The following is a 15,009-nucleotide window of genomic DNA, read 5'->3' on the forward strand; positions in this document are numbered from 1 at the left end:
GGGCCAACCAGCAGCCAAGATGTGACGGGGGAGGGGACCGGGTGGGCAGATGAAGAGACGCTGGCGGGCCAAGTAAACCCAAGAGAAGCCAGAGTGATGGCACGGAGAGCGGGAGAATTGAAGCGTCAGGCCGAGAGTGGTGATGCCACTGGGATTGGAAGCTACGGAATCAGTCAATCAAGCAGAGATTAAGCAAGCAGGCCAGAGGGGACGGACCATGCGCAAAAGCCGAAGGATGGATTTGGGGATCCTGTTGGGTGGAGAGACGAGATAGATCGGATATATATTTAGACCATAAATTAAGGCGCACCAGCCACTAGCAATAGTCTAGTAGGGATTAGCAAGTCGATAGACTTTGAAGACTGAAGATATCGAATCGAGATTGGAAAGTATCGCCTTGCAGGTATGGGATCGGAGAATTGTCTGTGTTGACTCGACTCGAATACTTGAGGCTGTGCGGCGGTTGGGTCTGAAACGGTGGATTGGGAATCGAGACAGCAGAATGAAGGCAGAAAGGAGAAGCGCAGGGATGAGCGCTAAGAGCTGGATGGAAAAGTGAAGACAGTGCGAGAGGAGGAGGGAGAGGCCAGTAACCGCCCAGCCAGTCTCGACTCTGCAGAGGCCGGCCTCATTGGTGATAATCTGTTGGAGCTGCAGGGGAACTATCACAGTGCAGACGTTGATCCTTGGCCTGTCATCACTATATCGACTCTGCTATGATGCCAGGGCCTGCAGGTGGTATAGACACATCACACATTGGCTGAGGCCCATTCATCTCGATAATCTGATTGTACCTAACCGAGTCCTGGTGCTGGAGTATCAAGAGACACGAAAGACATTTGGTCCGAGTAGTTCCAAAGTTGAAGACAGTCACATTTCAAAGACGCACAACGATCATTGGCCCAAATGTAAATATGTGACCGGGACTAACTTTAGAGTGGCCCCGCCACGGCGCTTCTGCTCGATCACCGCGAGGCTGGGATTCCGCCGCGATAGGCCTCATACTATCCGCTCATACGCTCGTAGTCATAGGCCTTAGCACGCGGCCTTCACGCTGCAGCCCTGCTCTGTGTTTTGATTGACGCATGCAACAATCCTAGTCTCGGATCAATGCCTACTTTCTGGAGTCAAGAGCCCAAGTGGTCCTGCTCGGTCATGCGAGCCGTCACAATCCACAACCCTGAAGAGCTTAAGGCCGAAGATGCGGTCTTCAGTTCGCAGGATGGAGTTTAAAATAGCATCGCATGACTCGGTCTGCGCTTCTCCGCACTCAAAATCATCGTCTATCGTTATCGCTTCGTCATCATCTCTGCTAGGTATCATGAACTCAATACTAATGCAAGGTCGAACCCCTTCGTCGTCCACCAAGTCCCAACCAACTTCATCTGGTCTTGGTACCAGCATCAGACCATTCCCTGAGCCACTTGCTCCTGGCGCTCCTGCCACACATTCTTGCCCGAGCAGGAACATACCATTTTGTCGTTGTCCCAAACCCCGGCGCTTCGAGCAATCACCCCAACCAAAGTATTGGGATCCTCGCGTCGAAACGGCCCTTCCGTACCTTTGGACAAAACCATACTGCGCCCAATCAATTCCCAAATCGCCACCGGTCGATCCAAGAACACATTGCCTCGCCCCTTTGTATCCACCTCCACGCTTCCAAATATCCCACGTGGTTCCTTCTGTGCATTGGCGCCCTGGAGCTTTGCCTTAAGCGCCTCCCAGATACCGCCGGTGGACTCCGCCCCCTTAGAAATGTCGCCTGCTTCTCGTACTGTCGCCCAGTACTTTCCCGGTTCCAGTCCGTTGATCGTCAGGTCGACCAACGTCATGTTGGATGATACCTGAACCATGCGCGCCAGCCCTCGTACCTTATTGGAGACGGATGTGGAGTGTGTTTCGAGGATACAGACCGCGGAGTCTATCGACCATGCAAACTTAGTAGGAGTCCACAAACTGAAACAGATTGTGCATAGCCCAGGTGGGAAAGGAACATACTGTTCGAAGCGCCGGTGCCTCGTAGAATCGCATCGCGACCGGTATTCTGGATAGCTGTAACGATGGAGCTGGGTGGCGCGGTGCCTTCGATGAAGACGAGTTGGTCCTTGAGATTGGCTTCCACTTTGTTGACGCCTAGAATAGCAACCGGGCATTAGCACGTATAGCAGCGCGCCTGATCATGATCTGTTACCTTCAACTTTATTCAATGCCTGCGAAACGTCCTTCACGCAGTTACCGCAGGTCATCGGGACCGCAAAGGTCGTCTAGTGATGGTCAGTCTCCGCCGCTCCGGGCATGACATGGAAACCCATACTTGAAAAGGTTCGATCATAATGAATCTAGTTGTTAGCAATTAAACCAACTAGCACAAGTAAGAATAACAAAAAGAAGCTGGTCAAGAAGTAAACTACAGAGCAATGGCGGGACAAGCGGGGATGATTTGAAATCACCGAGGCCGGCAGGCCTGAGCCGTCAGGCCACACAGCTTCCCCGGTTCGATAGCGTCATGCCTCCAATTTTCCACCCTCAACTGTCGCTCTCCGCTTCACGTCTCGACTCTACACACCCGTCACTGCAATGTCGACCTCCAAGTCCAGATGGGCCGATGAAGATCCCGAGGCGGAAGCGCTCATTGCCCAGCGCAAACGAGAAAAGGAGGAGAAACGCCGAGCTAAAGCTGAGAAACAACGGCTCGAAGAGCAAGCAAGGGCTCAAGCTCAAGCTCAAGCAGCAGCGCAACACCAATCCGGTGATTCCACACTCGACGGCGACTCTAATGATGCACCCCCGAAGAAACGTCGCCGGCTCTCGAATGAACATCAGCAGCCCGGATCCGATGTCGAGCAGCAACCGAAACAAGGGAAGCCGACGACACTGCTCCAGTTTCCCGCGTCGGAATGGGGACCCTGCCGTCATGTGGACAACTTCGAGCGCCTGAACCATATCGAAGAGGGCTCTTATGGTTGGGTTAGCCGCGCCAAAGAGCTTGGGACGGGCGAAATCGTTGCTTTGAAGAAACTCAAGCTGGACAACTCCCCCGATGGGTTTCCCGTAACTGGTCTCCGGGAGATCCAGACGCTTCTTGAAGCGCGTCACCAGAACGTCGTTTACCTGCGCGAAGTTGTCATGGGAAATCGAATGGACGAGTAAGCCTTCCTATTATAGCCCTAACTTGGCCTGTCCCCGAATCTTACCCATGCTCTCCGCGCATCCCCTCCACCCTGAAAAGTGCCAGATACACAAGGTTAACCATTGAATCCTGGGGGAGGTTCCCTCCCTCCCTCAGCCACTATGCAGAGTCTATCTCGTCATGGATTTCCTCGAACACGATCTCAAGACGCTCCTCGACGACATGCGCGAGCCCTTTCTCCCCTCCGAAATCAAAACCCTCCTTCTCCAATTCATATCCGGCCTCGACTTCCTCCACTCCCAGTGGATCATGCATCGCGATCTCAAGACGTCAAACCTTCTCATGAATAACCGTGGCGAGCTCAAGATCGCCGACTTCGGAATGGCGCGCTACTACGGCGACCCGCCGCCAAAGCTGACGCAGCTCGTCGTGACGCTTTGGTACCGCTCCCCGGAGCTCCTGTTAGGTGCCGAGACCTACGGCCCGGAAATCGATATATGGAGCGTTGGTTGTATATTGGGGGAGCTTCTCACGAAGGAGCCGCTTCTGCAGGGGAAGAATGAGGTGGATCAGGTATCAAAGGTTCGTAGCTGACCAGAAACCTTCCTGGCCTGGGGACTACCACAAGCTAACAAGTACATCTAGATATTCGCCCTAACCGGCCCTCCAACACAACAGACCTGGCCTGGCTTCCGCTCCCTCCCAAACGCAAAGTCTCTCCGTCTCCCACCCACGCAATCATCATCGACACTCCTCCCCCGGTCAAAGTTTCCATTCCTCACGAATGCTGGCCTGCAACTTCTCTCCTCGCTGCTCGCGCTCAACCCGACCTCGCGGCCTACCGCCGCGGAATGTCTCACACATCCGTACTTCAGGGAAGATCCCCGACCTAAGCCTAAGGAGATGTTCCCGACGTTCCCGTCCAAGGCTGGTATGGAAAAGAGAAGGCGTCGAGAAACGCCCGAGGCGCCGAAACGGGGACAGGAGGCGCCCAAGCTGGACTTTGCCAGTGTGTTTGGTGGTCAGGCTGGTGCTGATTCCGGGGAAACTGGGGCCGGGTTTACGTTGCGCCTAGGCTAGGCAGTTTCTCTTCTCTTAATCTTAACACGGAGGCTAGATTTTATCGCAGTGTGGCTGCTCAGGCCAAATCCTTTTACCATCTTGGCTAATGTACATATATAATGCTTTAACAATATAAACAGCACATACCCACTTGAGAAACGAATGATTCATTCCAAAGTTTGGACACGCAATCATGAAAAATAATGTCGATGCAATAGACCATAAGTCACGAGATATTCTTCCTCACTTGATTCACTTCTCCGGTCTCTTCGTACTCCTTGTGGCCCGGGGAATCCTATCGGACCCCTTGGCCCAATGAGTTCCGGAACCTCATGGCGTAATGATCGATTTCGGTCGAGACCCCGGTCGATATATAGCCGGCCGTCGCCAGTGAGCTCCGGTTCTGCTTTAACTGCGTTGCTACCGCCGTCTGGTCGGCGATCGGATGGTTTGCCGTCAACGAAATACTCATCACGGAGCAAAGACCTACGGTCGCTCTTATCAACCGGCAGCCAAGGGCTTAACAACACGTATCTGCCATCCTCACTGGGGCTATTAGGACTTTGGTCCTCGCTAGTGTTGTTCTCATGTGCCTCACTATTGTCCAATGCGTTCAGCGATAGGTAATAGTCGTTACCCCCCAGGTCTCCGAGTTCAATCTCTGGAGCACGTTCAGTGCCATTTTCGACAGGTTCAGCCCCATGGTTCTCAATTTCTTTTGTCGTTACAGTAATCTCAGTCCCGCCACATGGTATTTGTTCGATTAGAGATTGTGGTAATGCGCTTGGAGATGATCTGCGAGAGGAGTCACTCATTTCCGTTTTGACTGAAGCATTGTCTTCGGCCACGTCTGACTCGGCCATATCCGACGCAGCCACATCCAAATGGTTCGCCGTTCGGGTCGTGGTCGGTATGGGGAGATCAAGTACACCCGATTCCTTTACGCCATGTTGAAAGTCGTCGTCAGAAGCCGAAGATCCATTCAAAATAGTAGAAGGCGCATCGGCAGGCGTAGGAACCGTAGACACGCCCTCATCAGAAGAAGTATCTGTCACTATCACCGGGAAAACGAGAGGGAGTTCAGCTACCGTGCTCAACTTTGCTGAAGTAGCAGGGATATAGGGCGCAATGTAAGCCGGAGGAGTAATGTCTTCTCTATACTCATCCTTGGGATAAGGATGGTGGCAACCCGTTCGATAAAGGTTAGTTCCAAACTCATAGTCTTCTTCGGTGCTAGCCTCAGAGACAGTTGATGAGAAGAGATTCTCGTTCGGACTAGAAGAGCCCTCGGCAGAGTTGGACGAAGACCACAGTTCACCGCTGACATGATCCCCGTCAGCACTCCGCGCAGGCCGTCTTTGTAACCCGGATCTTAAGGCGTGAAGTCCAGAGCGAGCTCTGCGGAGAGACCTTCCGGGAAGACCCTGCATCCAGCGCATCGAGCCAGCGGGGAAGGGCGCTTGGGGAAGGCTGTCGGCATCTTCCAGGCCAAGGCTGCTCTCGAGTGCCGGATTGTGCCGCGGGTCTTCTGGATTGAAGATCGGATAATGAACGCTTTCTTCGCATGCTGACGGGGGGCTTGGAGGCCTCGCAGGTCTGACGGTGTCACGTCAATATCATGGCAAAGTTAACTATCGTATGAAGCCATACCTGCTCCCCTTTCTTGACGGGCGCAGCGAAAGCGGGCTAGACAAGTCACCACACTCCTCCGACGATGAACCCATTGTTTTTAGAGGCTGCAGAGGCACTCCAAATGATTGTGAGCTCACGGTGTCGAAGTAAGGACTGATATCAAGATATATGCAGACTTGCAGAAAAGAGTTATATCTAAAAGAAATCGGAACCAACAGTTGGCATAGGTAGCAGCACCTAGAGTTGCAGTCCTTCTTGGATTCTCACGGACAGAGAAGGATCTGGTCCGGTTGAGGTTGACTTGCAAGTGTCGGACAGGCCAAAGAAGCACTGGCCGGAGCACTGCAAGGAGACTCGGGACTGCATTGCAGCTTCCATTTCAGGGCTGAAGGCATCTAGGAGAGTGGTTAGTACTCAGTACAGCAACTCAACAGCAATTTCTACGCCAGGAAAATCCTAAAGAAGCTTACTGCATCACATCCAGCCAATGTGCCAGGTAGAATGTTAATCAGGTTGTGTTCAGCGTCTAGAGTACAGTGTTAGACGAGTGCATGGCGTGCAGGGAACTTTCGTTGGTGGACAGCCGCAGCCGCAACCGACTTAGCTTTCCTTCTGCAACTCTCCGGCGTTCTACCGATGCCATCTGACAGTTCTTTTTTTCTCTAAATATATGTGATCTTTGCTTGCAGCTTCTGCTTATATTCTCATTATATTCTACACTTCATCACCGTCTCTTAGCAATACCACCAAAGGCCTCTCCGTCATGGCTCCAGCTGCGACCCAGGCTGTTTCCTTCAACGCCATTATTCAAACCAGTCAGTGCATGCATATTCCTCAACATATGAGTCCCAGGCTTATACATCCTTTCTCCCCCAGGTCGCCAGAAGAAGAAGAACGAAGACCTCGCGAACCAAATTCTGGGTAAGAATAGGAGGGCCAGCGCGCCCGGCTCGGGGGCTGGAAAGGCGCAGAATGCGACACCTGGTGGAAGTCTTGCGAGCCGAATTGGTGTGACAAAGGTAACAGAATAACATTAGTTTGCGCTCTACATGCCCTATCCTACGAAGAACACAAGCTCATCCAATCATCTGCTACTTCTAGCGTTCCGCATCCGTTAACCTCAACTCCAAGACGGGGAGCAGAGCCTCCTCCACCGCGGCCGCCGCGCGTGGACGAAACACAACAGCGGGCACAAAGCCAACGCGCCGACGTCGTCCCGACGAGGATCGCCTCGCGTCAGCGATCAATTCCGCGAATGGTCAGGCTACAGTACGCAACGCCGGAGGGCTGAACATCAAGGGAGCTAGCTCAAGCCCTCCTGTTGTCATCGGGAGCAATTTTGCTCCCGGGACAACTGCCGCTGATATACAGTCGGCCATTGAGCCCGTCTCCGGAAAGATCATGAGCTGTTGGGTTACATCGCAAAATCCAACGGTGACGGCGGAGATCACTTTCGCCGAAACATCGTCAGCTGAGAAGGCTGTAGCCAACTTTCACAACCAAAGAGTAGGTGAACCAATACTGTAGGGTAACTCTACGCTAACTTTAAGAAGGCCGATGGTCGGATCCTTTCATTCCACTTTGCCAACCGTGATGCATTTGGTCGTCCGATATCAACGGTGTCTTCCTTCGATAACCAACGAGAACAGGCAGATCGGAACCGGCGAGCGCAACGGACGGCGGACCCTGCTCTGCAAGATGGCAGATATGGATTCAACGAGCAGGACAACCAGCCCGTCGACCCCAGGGATTTCAGGTACAACGGCCGGGGCAGCGGCCGGAGAGGTGACAGGGGCAGGAGGAACTTTGGCAGAAGCGACCGGGGCGCGAACCAGGGAGCTCAAGCAAATGGGCTCTACAGCGACGAGATGATGACGGACGCTCCTCCGCAGGGCCCCAGGAACAGAGGTAACCGGCGACAGTGATACGGTACTCGGTTGCAGAAAGTTATCTAATGATATGTACGATATTGTATTCTCTCAATTAGTGAAACTACCGACATTAGACCTGCGGAGAATTGATGAACAGGTCACCATGAAACGCAGCATAATATCATGAGAAGGTCAACTCATCTTAAGTATTTTGCGACTTTCAGAAAACTCCAAGCTCCTTATCGATTAGAGATACCGGCATCACGTGTGAGCGGAGATCGGGGATTTCGGGGGCATGAACAATTTCGTCCCATGCCTCAAGCTTACAATGACCTTTGCGCAATGTTTTGATATATGAAGTCGCTTGGCTGATTATATCATTTCTTGTCAGTTTGCACTAGCTTGAAGCATCGCCGAGAGCGCCGAGCGCGCAATCTCCAAGATGAATCCCAGCACTCAGCGCATACTCGGCCAGTTTCTGAGGCAGACTGCCCGACGGAGGCTCAATGGTCGATCGCGCCGATGGAACTCCACATTCGAGACTCGGGAGTGGTCGACGCCTCTTGCGCGCACCCTTGCGAATGTGATAAAAACAACGGGGCCGGTACCCATCGCGGCATTCATGCGCCAAGTGCTCACGTCGCCAGAGGGAGGATATTATACCACTAAACCAGGAGGCGGCGGAGAAGTTTTCGGAAAGAAGGGCGACTTTGTTACGTCTCCGGAAATATCGCAGGTCTTTGGGGAATTGGTGGGCATATGGACGATTGCGGAATGGATGGCGCAGGGGAGGAAGAAGAGCGGAGTGCAGCTCATGGAGATTGGGCCGGGGAAGGGAACGTTGATGGATGATATGTTGCGGGTATGTTTTTTCTACATCTATTCGTGGGCTTTTGTAGATGCACAATGCTCAGTAATGGCAGACTTTCCGGAACTTCAAGCCCTTCACATCGAGCCTCGAGGCGATCTATCTGGTGGAAGCTAGCCCTACCTTGAGAGAGGTCCAGAAGCAGCTCCTCTGCGGTGATGCAGTCATGGAAGAGACGGACATTGGACATCGGAGTACGAGCAAGTACTTTAACGTGCCCGTAATTTGGGTGGAAGACATTCGATTGTTGCCTCATGGTAATATTGCCCAGTGATCCTGTCAATGTCCTCTTGCTAAGTCGGTCTACAGAGCAAGATAAGACACCGTTCATCATTGCCCACGAATTCTTCGATGCCCTCCCAATCCACGCTTTCGAGTCGATTCCTCCCGTACCCGAAGGTCAGCAGCAAGAGCAGGAGATCATGACGCCAACCGGCCCTACAAAACTCCAGCGACCGCCGAAGGCCGCAAACACACCCCAATGGCGCGAACTCATGGTTACTCTTAACCCGAAAGCAGTCGACGAGAATATCAAAGACGAGCCAGAGTTCAAATTAACTCTAGCGAAAGCATCTACACCTTCATCCCTTGTCATTCCTGAGATCTCGGAACGATACCGAGCCCTCAGGAACCAACCCGGGGCAGCCATCGAAGTTAGCCCGGAGAGCCGAATCTACGCGTCCGACATTGCGCGTCGCATCGGCGGCTCGTCGCAACCGCCGCGCACAGCAGCAAAGCCAGACGCGCCCGCCCCTTCTCCAATCGCAAAGCGCATTCCTTCAGGAGCTGCCCTGATCATGGACTATGGAACCATGTCAACCATTCCAATCAATTCCCTCCGCGGTATCCAGAACCATAAAGTCGTCCCGGCGCTCTCTTCGCCTGGTCTAGTCGACGTCAGTGCCGACGTGGATTTCACATCGCTTGCAGAGGCGGCCGTTGAAGCTAGCGAGGGCGTTGAGGTCCATGGGCCCGTCGAGCAGGGCCAATTCTTACAGGCCATGGGAATTGCGGAGCGGATGCAGCAACTACTCAGCACCGTTCAAGATGAAGAGAAGCGCAAGGTCCTGGAAACTGGGTGGCAGCGACTTGTTGAGAGAGGCGGCGGTGGTATGGGCAAGCTATACAAGGTAATGAGTATTATCCCAGAAAATGGTGGCAGAAGACGCCCCGTCGGGTTCGGAGGTGGAGTCCCAGTATAAGAGTGGCTTCTAGATTAGCCGTATGGGTGTAACATAGTGTATATATACATACCATCTTTTCAAGTTCACCATTAAGATCAAGCATATATTCGACTCGGTCGAGTCGGTCATCTACATCAAACGCTTATGACATGCACCCACCAACAATCAACCACAAAGCACAAGGGTATCAAAAGTTCTATCGCAAATCTTGGTCACCAAGTAGAGTCTATTCAAGCCACTCAATACTCCCTCCAGATGTCCTCCACATAAGCCTCCGTCAACCTCACATCCTTCCCATACTTCTCCTGCCACTGTACGAACCCGCCCTCTAGCACGAAAACTTCCTGTTTGTGGCTTTCGTCACTCCCCAGCATCCTCTCACGTTCGCGCGCGTACCGCAGCGCCGCAGAAGGACCGCGCTGCTGGCTGAGCGCGCAGTGGAAGACTACTTTCTCTTTATCTTGCAGGGTGCGCACGAGTTCGGGCATGCGGACGTCGAGTGTGCTGCTCGGGACCCAGGTTGAGGAGAGGATGTGGCCGCCGATGTGGTCTGAGCATGGGGTTAGTGTTTGCACGGGGAGAGTGGTAGGTGGGGGAGGTTACTGACCGGAGTCCCGCACGTCGATGATTGCTAGTTTGCCGGGGGTGGATGTGGAAAGGAGGAGGGCTGAGAGAGCATCTCGGCTCATGCGCGGGAGGGTAGCGATGGTAATTGAGGACATGTTGGGTGATTTGTACAGTTGTATTTCCTGAGATGGGATGTAAAATGTTCTGTTCTTGAGAAGGTACTTCTTTCAAGGTCACGTGGTTTGCGGGCTTCCGATCTGGAAAAATGAAGTCGGAGCTGGACAACATCTCGTGTCGACCACGCTCCCGAGATCGCCTCGCCTCGCCATCCCTCACGTTTGACAGAAGGAGGGAGACCTCGGAAGCGCCGTCCATATCAGCCAACACAATCGGGCTATCTTCATCGGCCCAGCCTCCAAGCAGAACACGATGGAGCGATCCCTAACCCGCTGCCTCCGGTCGAGGCCGACAACCTCCCTCCTCTCAAACCGTCAGTCGAACCTCACAAACCAGCCGCTATTCGCGCGGTCAACAGGCCTGCAACTGCTCCGCTTCAACTCCTCAATCCCCATCAACAACGCCGAAAACACCCGCAACACCCGCAACACCACCACCACGACTACCGCATCTCACTTTGTCCGACCCCAGCGAGCACCGCTCCAACCAAATGTCTCCGCCGAAATGAATGGAATCTTCGACCAACTCAACTTGGCCGCCAAAAACCCCAAGAGCGTGGCAGCCAAAGCCCAGAACAACAAGGAAAAGGAACCCACGCTCTCGCATCATGAGCGCAAAAGCAAGATTCAGCTGAAGCTTAACCCGACGCTGGGTCGTGAGGTTACTATTGCTAGTGAACGGGGATTTGATTTGGATAAGGCGCATAAACAGCTTAACGTCATTCTTAAGGATAACAATGTCAAGTATCAACAGGTGGCGCAGAAGTTTCATGTGCGGAAAGGCCAGATGAGGAAGAACCTGCGGATCAAGAGGTGGAGGAAATTGTTCGCTTATTCGTTTGCGCATACGGTTGGAAAGATTCACAGGATGAGGGCGCAGGGGTGGTAGATTGGTTGTCTGCACCTTTTGCTTTGTACGGGAGAATATCAAATTGGCGTGTATATTACCAGTTTCTGAGAACATCATGTATTCAAGTGCCTTGCATTGTACGTTAGATAAACAGTCGTTTTAGTATGGGTCACAAATAAGGTATCCAACGGTCTATATCATATGTCTACCCATATTTACCATAATAATAGAACAAGTATATCAATCCCTTTTTCCACTCGCAAAGCCTCCGTATCCGCTCCCCGACCCATTAGCGGAATACCCTCCATACCCATAACCATTTGTCTTCGACCCGTTCCCAAACGAAACACCCACAGCACCCTTCCCAAGAGCCGGCACACCTAGTATGCCATCACCCTTATACCCGCCCCGTCTCCCACCAACTCCATTCCCATTGCGCTCCCACCAAAGCGCAACCAGCGCACCCACTGACGCCGCAATCCCAAAGAAAAACACCTTCGAGAAGAACCACCCAAGCCCAGACGAGGAAGATTGCGAGATATCACGGCCGGGCCATCCAATTCCCCTTCCACCCTCAACCCAGCTAACATGGAACGAAAAGGTCAGCGGCTCGCCGCGAATGACTTTCGTCCCGTGTCCCTCCGTCCACGGCTCGCGCGCCGCCTCAGCAACAGCAGAGGCTTCCTTCTCCTCGTCTGTTTTCTTGTCGTCGTCTTTCTTCCTCCCCTTGCCGTGGAGAAGCGAGTATTCGAATTCCGGAACCGAGTACGCTGTCCCTGCGACTATGTACCCCTTCTCCTTATCCCCCTTTGACTTCTTCGTGGCCGCTATCTGCGGGATATTATGCGCAATGACATTCATGTCCGTCCAGATGTGCAGGTGACTTTTCTGCAGGGTTCCCTGCAGCGCGAACGTTATGGGCGTGTAGGGCGGTCCGTTGTCGTCTAGCGTCGAGACATCGACACTATTCTTCTCTTCGGCTGTCTCGTCGTCAGACTTGGAGTCCGTCGCGGAGCTCGAGTCGAGGGGTGCCGTGGGCACGCGGCAGGTCATCGGCACATCCGAGTGCACGTAATATTCTAGGAGGTGGTAGAGTTCATCGGGGAGGGCCTCGATTGTGCAATTGACTGATTCGGAAACGCCGTAGCGGAGGGCGAGCGGCGCGGAGGTCTCTTTGCATGTCGGGAAGGGAATGAATTGAAGTTTTCCAAGATCGTCGGTTATCTAAGAGCATTCGTTTAGTTCTGCTTTGTATAGTCCGTTCTAAGGCTGTTCGAGCTGAAATGCTGAAATTGATATGGGTGGATCAGGGAGGCGAGGAGGCTGGCATACATGTTCACCGGAGTCGCTGACGGAGAACGGCGTTAGCACTGGACATTGAGAAATTATTTCTGAAGCCCTGGGTTTCTAATGCACTCACATCGTTCGATTCAGACACGTTACTGGCATAGGCTGCCCATATGTATAGCCATCGGTTCTCCCCGCAGCCGAAATTTGAAACAAGCACGAGGCAACCAGCGCCCAGGGAAGAATGCTTGTCCCCTGAGAGATCATAATGGATACGGCGCGCCGCCGGTTTGGCAAATGGTTAAAGGTTTAATATATAGTGTGAGGATTTCGCAAAGATAAGGGCTTAGCTAGGGCGCTGAAGATGTAGAGGAGACACGGTGGTCTTGACCAGCAAGCTACCTTGGGGTCGGCGATCCTCCGCTCGCTTGAAGCTAAGTCCGGTCTTGCAACGGAGCCGCCATGCCGCCACCAGTTCGTGCGGAGTCAATGAAAGGGTTTCGATTTCAATGAAATGTTTGATTGATTCATACTATGGTATTCTTAAACATTCGATATGAAGACTAAAATAAAAACACCGAAGATGTCCCATTCATGTTCTCGTCAATTATTCACATTTTCAAGTCGCTTTTCCTCCAAAACAACGAAGACGCTTTACGCAAGCTTGGACTTGTTCTTGAAGGCGAGAAGAAGACCACTGGTGGAAGAGTCGTGACCACCGCCCTCACCCTCGGTCTCCAGCTCCTTCTGGATCTTCTTCGCAAGGACCTTGCCCAGCTCGACACCCCACTGGTCGAAGGAGTTGATGTTCCAGATGGCACCCTCGGTGAAGGTCAGGTGCTCGTAGTAAGTGATCAGAGCACCCAGAGCAGCGGGGGTGATCTTCTGAGCCAGGATGGAAGTCGTGGGGCGGTTACCAAGGAAAGTCTTGTGAGGCACCAGGTTCTCAGGGGCACCCTCGGCCTTGACCTGCTCAGGGGTCTTGCCGACCATCAAAGCCTCAGACTGAGCAAGGAAGTTGGAGGCCAGCATGCGCTGGTGCTTTCCACCCTCAACAGGGTTGTGCGACTCAGCGGCCATGATGAAGTCGGAGGGAATGAGCTTGGTGCCCTGGTGGAGCAGCTGGAAGAAGCTGTGCTGGGCGTTGGTGGCGGGCTCACCGAACAGGATGGGGCCGGTGGTGTACTTGACGTACTCGCCGGTGCGGGTGATGGCCTTTCCGTTACTCTCCATCGAAAGCTGCTGGAGATAGGCGGGGAAACGGTGCAGGTACTGGTCGAAAGGAGCAACAAGGTGAGTCTGAGCTCCGAAGAAGTCGCTGTACCAGACGCTCAGAAGACCGCCGAGGACAGGAATGTTCTGCTCCAGAGGGGTTTCCTGGAAGTGCTTGTCCATGGCGTGCGCACCAGCAAGGAACTGGTGGAAGTTGTCGAAGCCGATGTAGAGGGCGACGGAGAGACCAATGGCACTCCAGACGGAGTAACGACCACCAACCCATGACTCGAAACCGAACATGTTCTTCGTGTCAATGCCGAACTTGGCGACCTCCTCGGCGTTGGTAGAGAGAGCAACGAAGTGCTTGGCGATGTGAGCGTCATCCTTTGCGGTCTCAAGGAACCATGTCTTCGCGGTGTTGGCGTTGGTAGTGGTCTCGGCGGTGGTGAAGGTCTTGGAAGCAATCAAGAACAGAGTGGTCTCGGGGTCTGAGTTCTTGAGGGCCTCGGCAATATGCGTGCCGTCAATGTTGGAGACAAAGTGCAGCTTGAGGTCAGGATGGCCGTAAGGCTTCAGAGCCTCGGTGACCATGACAGGACCGCTGATACGCGCATTAGAATATCGCCACTGCTAACATATTGATTAGGGACTTACAGGTCAGAACCACCGATACCAATGTTAATAATGGTGTTGATCTTCTTGCCGGTGTAACCCTTCCATTCGCCGCTTCGGACCTGCTCAGTGAACTCCTTCATGTGCTCAAGGACGGAGTTGACATCCTCAACAACGCTCTTGCCGTTGACCTGCATCGGCTGGTTGCTGACGTTGCGAAGAGCAGCGTGGTAGACTGCGCGGTTCTCAGTGAAGTTGATGGGCTCGCCAGCGAACATCTGATCGCGGAGCTCCTCGACACCGGCTTCCTTGGCCAGCTTGACCAGAAGGGCCACGGTCTCCTCAGTCAGGAAGTTCTTGGAGAAGTCGAAGAGAATCTCATTGTTGTCGACGGTGTTTTGGAAAACACGGCTGAACTTTTCGAAGCGCTGGGGGTCCTTCTCGAAGCACTCCTTCAGCACGATGTTGCGGCCAACGGAGCCATGGTGGTCCTGGAGCTCCTTCCAGGCGGGAAGCTCGACGGCTTGGGAGAAAGAAGGCATTGTGATGTGAGGG

At 53.3% G+C, this 15,009-nt stretch overlaps 9 protein-coding genes across 9 annotated transcripts; 4 read left to right on the plus strand and 5 right to left on the minus strand.

Moving 5' to 3' along the window:
- Window positions 1–1,403: 1,403 nt before the first annotated feature.
- Window positions 1,404–2,246, minus strand: DSM5745_02396 (copper chaperone CCS1; the record flags this gene model as incomplete). Its single annotated transcript, XM_026744412.1, has 3 exons — window positions 1,404–1,921; window positions 1,999–2,133; window positions 2,192–2,246. The coding sequence occupies 3 exons, from the start codon at window positions 2,244–2,246 to the stop codon at window positions 1,404–1,406; spliced, it is 708 nt and encodes a 235-aa protein (XP_026607575.1).
- Window positions 2,247–2,577: 331 nt separating this feature from the next.
- Window positions 2,578–4,210, plus strand: DSM5745_02397 (uncharacterized protein; the record flags this gene model as incomplete). Its single annotated transcript, XM_026744413.1, has 3 exons — window positions 2,578–3,146; window positions 3,298–3,712; window positions 3,776–4,210. The coding sequence occupies 3 exons, from the start codon at window positions 2,578–2,580 to the stop codon at window positions 4,208–4,210; spliced, it is 1,419 nt and encodes a 472-aa protein (XP_026607576.1).
- Window positions 4,211–4,383: 173 nt separating this feature from the next.
- DSM5745_02398 (uncharacterized protein) lies at window positions 4,384–5,916 on the minus strand (the record flags this gene model as incomplete). Its single annotated transcript, XM_026744414.1, has 2 exons — window positions 4,384–5,788; window positions 5,843–5,916. 2 exons carry the CDS (start codon window positions 5,914–5,916, stop codon window positions 4,384–4,386), a joined length of 1,479 nt encoding a protein of 492 aa, XP_026607577.1.
- Window positions 5,917–6,587: 671 nt separating this feature from the next.
- On the plus strand, window positions 6,588–7,749 carry DSM5745_02399 (uncharacterized protein; the record flags this gene model as incomplete). The annotated part of the gene is made up of 4 exons (XM_026744415.1): window positions 6,588–6,639; window positions 6,701–6,843; window positions 6,926–7,330; window positions 7,378–7,749. 4 exons carry the CDS (start codon window positions 6,588–6,590, stop codon window positions 7,747–7,749), a joined length of 972 nt encoding a protein of 323 aa, XP_026607578.1.
- A 388-nt stretch (window positions 7,750–8,137) lies between these two features.
- On the plus strand, window positions 8,138–9,765 carry DSM5745_02400 (class I SAM-dependent methyltransferase; the record flags this gene model as incomplete). Its single annotated transcript, XM_026744416.1, has 3 exons — window positions 8,138–8,557; window positions 8,619–8,820; window positions 8,873–9,765. 3 exons carry the CDS (start codon window positions 8,138–8,140, stop codon window positions 9,763–9,765), a joined length of 1,515 nt encoding a protein of 504 aa, XP_026607579.1.
- A 221-nt stretch (window positions 9,766–9,986) lies between these two features.
- DSM5745_02401 (phosphatase YCH1) lies at window positions 9,987–10,469 on the minus strand (the record flags this gene model as incomplete). Its single annotated transcript, XM_026744417.1, has 2 exons — window positions 9,987–10,297; window positions 10,355–10,469. 2 exons carry the CDS (start codon window positions 10,467–10,469, stop codon window positions 9,987–9,989), a joined length of 426 nt encoding a protein of 141 aa, XP_026607580.1.
- A 274-nt stretch (window positions 10,470–10,743) lies between these two features.
- On the plus strand, window positions 10,744–11,379 carry DSM5745_02402 (mitochondrial 37S ribosomal protein bS21m; the record flags this gene model as incomplete). Its single annotated transcript, XM_026744418.1, has 1 exon — window positions 10,744–11,379. The coding sequence occupies one exon, from the start codon at window positions 10,744–10,746 to the stop codon at window positions 11,377–11,379; it is 636 nt and encodes a 211-aa protein (XP_026607581.1).
- Window positions 11,380–11,580: 201 nt separating this feature from the next.
- DSM5745_02403 (uncharacterized protein) lies at window positions 11,581–12,894 on the minus strand (the record flags this gene model as incomplete). The annotated part of the gene is made up of 3 exons (XM_026744419.1): window positions 11,581–12,564; window positions 12,673–12,688; window positions 12,761–12,894. 3 exons carry the CDS (start codon window positions 12,892–12,894, stop codon window positions 11,581–11,583), a joined length of 1,134 nt encoding a protein of 377 aa, XP_026607582.1.
- Window positions 12,895–13,281: 387 nt separating this feature from the next.
- Window positions 13,282–14,996, minus strand: DSM5745_02404 (glucose-6-phosphate isomerase; the record flags this gene model as incomplete). The annotated part of the gene is made up of 2 exons (XM_026744420.1): window positions 13,282–14,443; window positions 14,497–14,996. The coding sequence occupies 2 exons, from the start codon at window positions 14,994–14,996 to the stop codon at window positions 13,282–13,284; spliced, it is 1,662 nt and encodes a 553-aa protein (XP_026607583.1).
- Between the last annotated feature and the right edge of the window lie 13 nt (window positions 14,997–15,009).

This window comes from Aspergillus mulundensis, assembly GCF_003369625.1.
Source record: "Aspergillus mulundensis strain DSM 5745 chromosome Unknown scaffold_1, whole genome shotgun sequence".
NCBI lineage: Eukaryota > Fungi > Ascomycota > Eurotiomycetes > Eurotiales > Aspergillaceae > Aspergillus > Aspergillus mulundensis.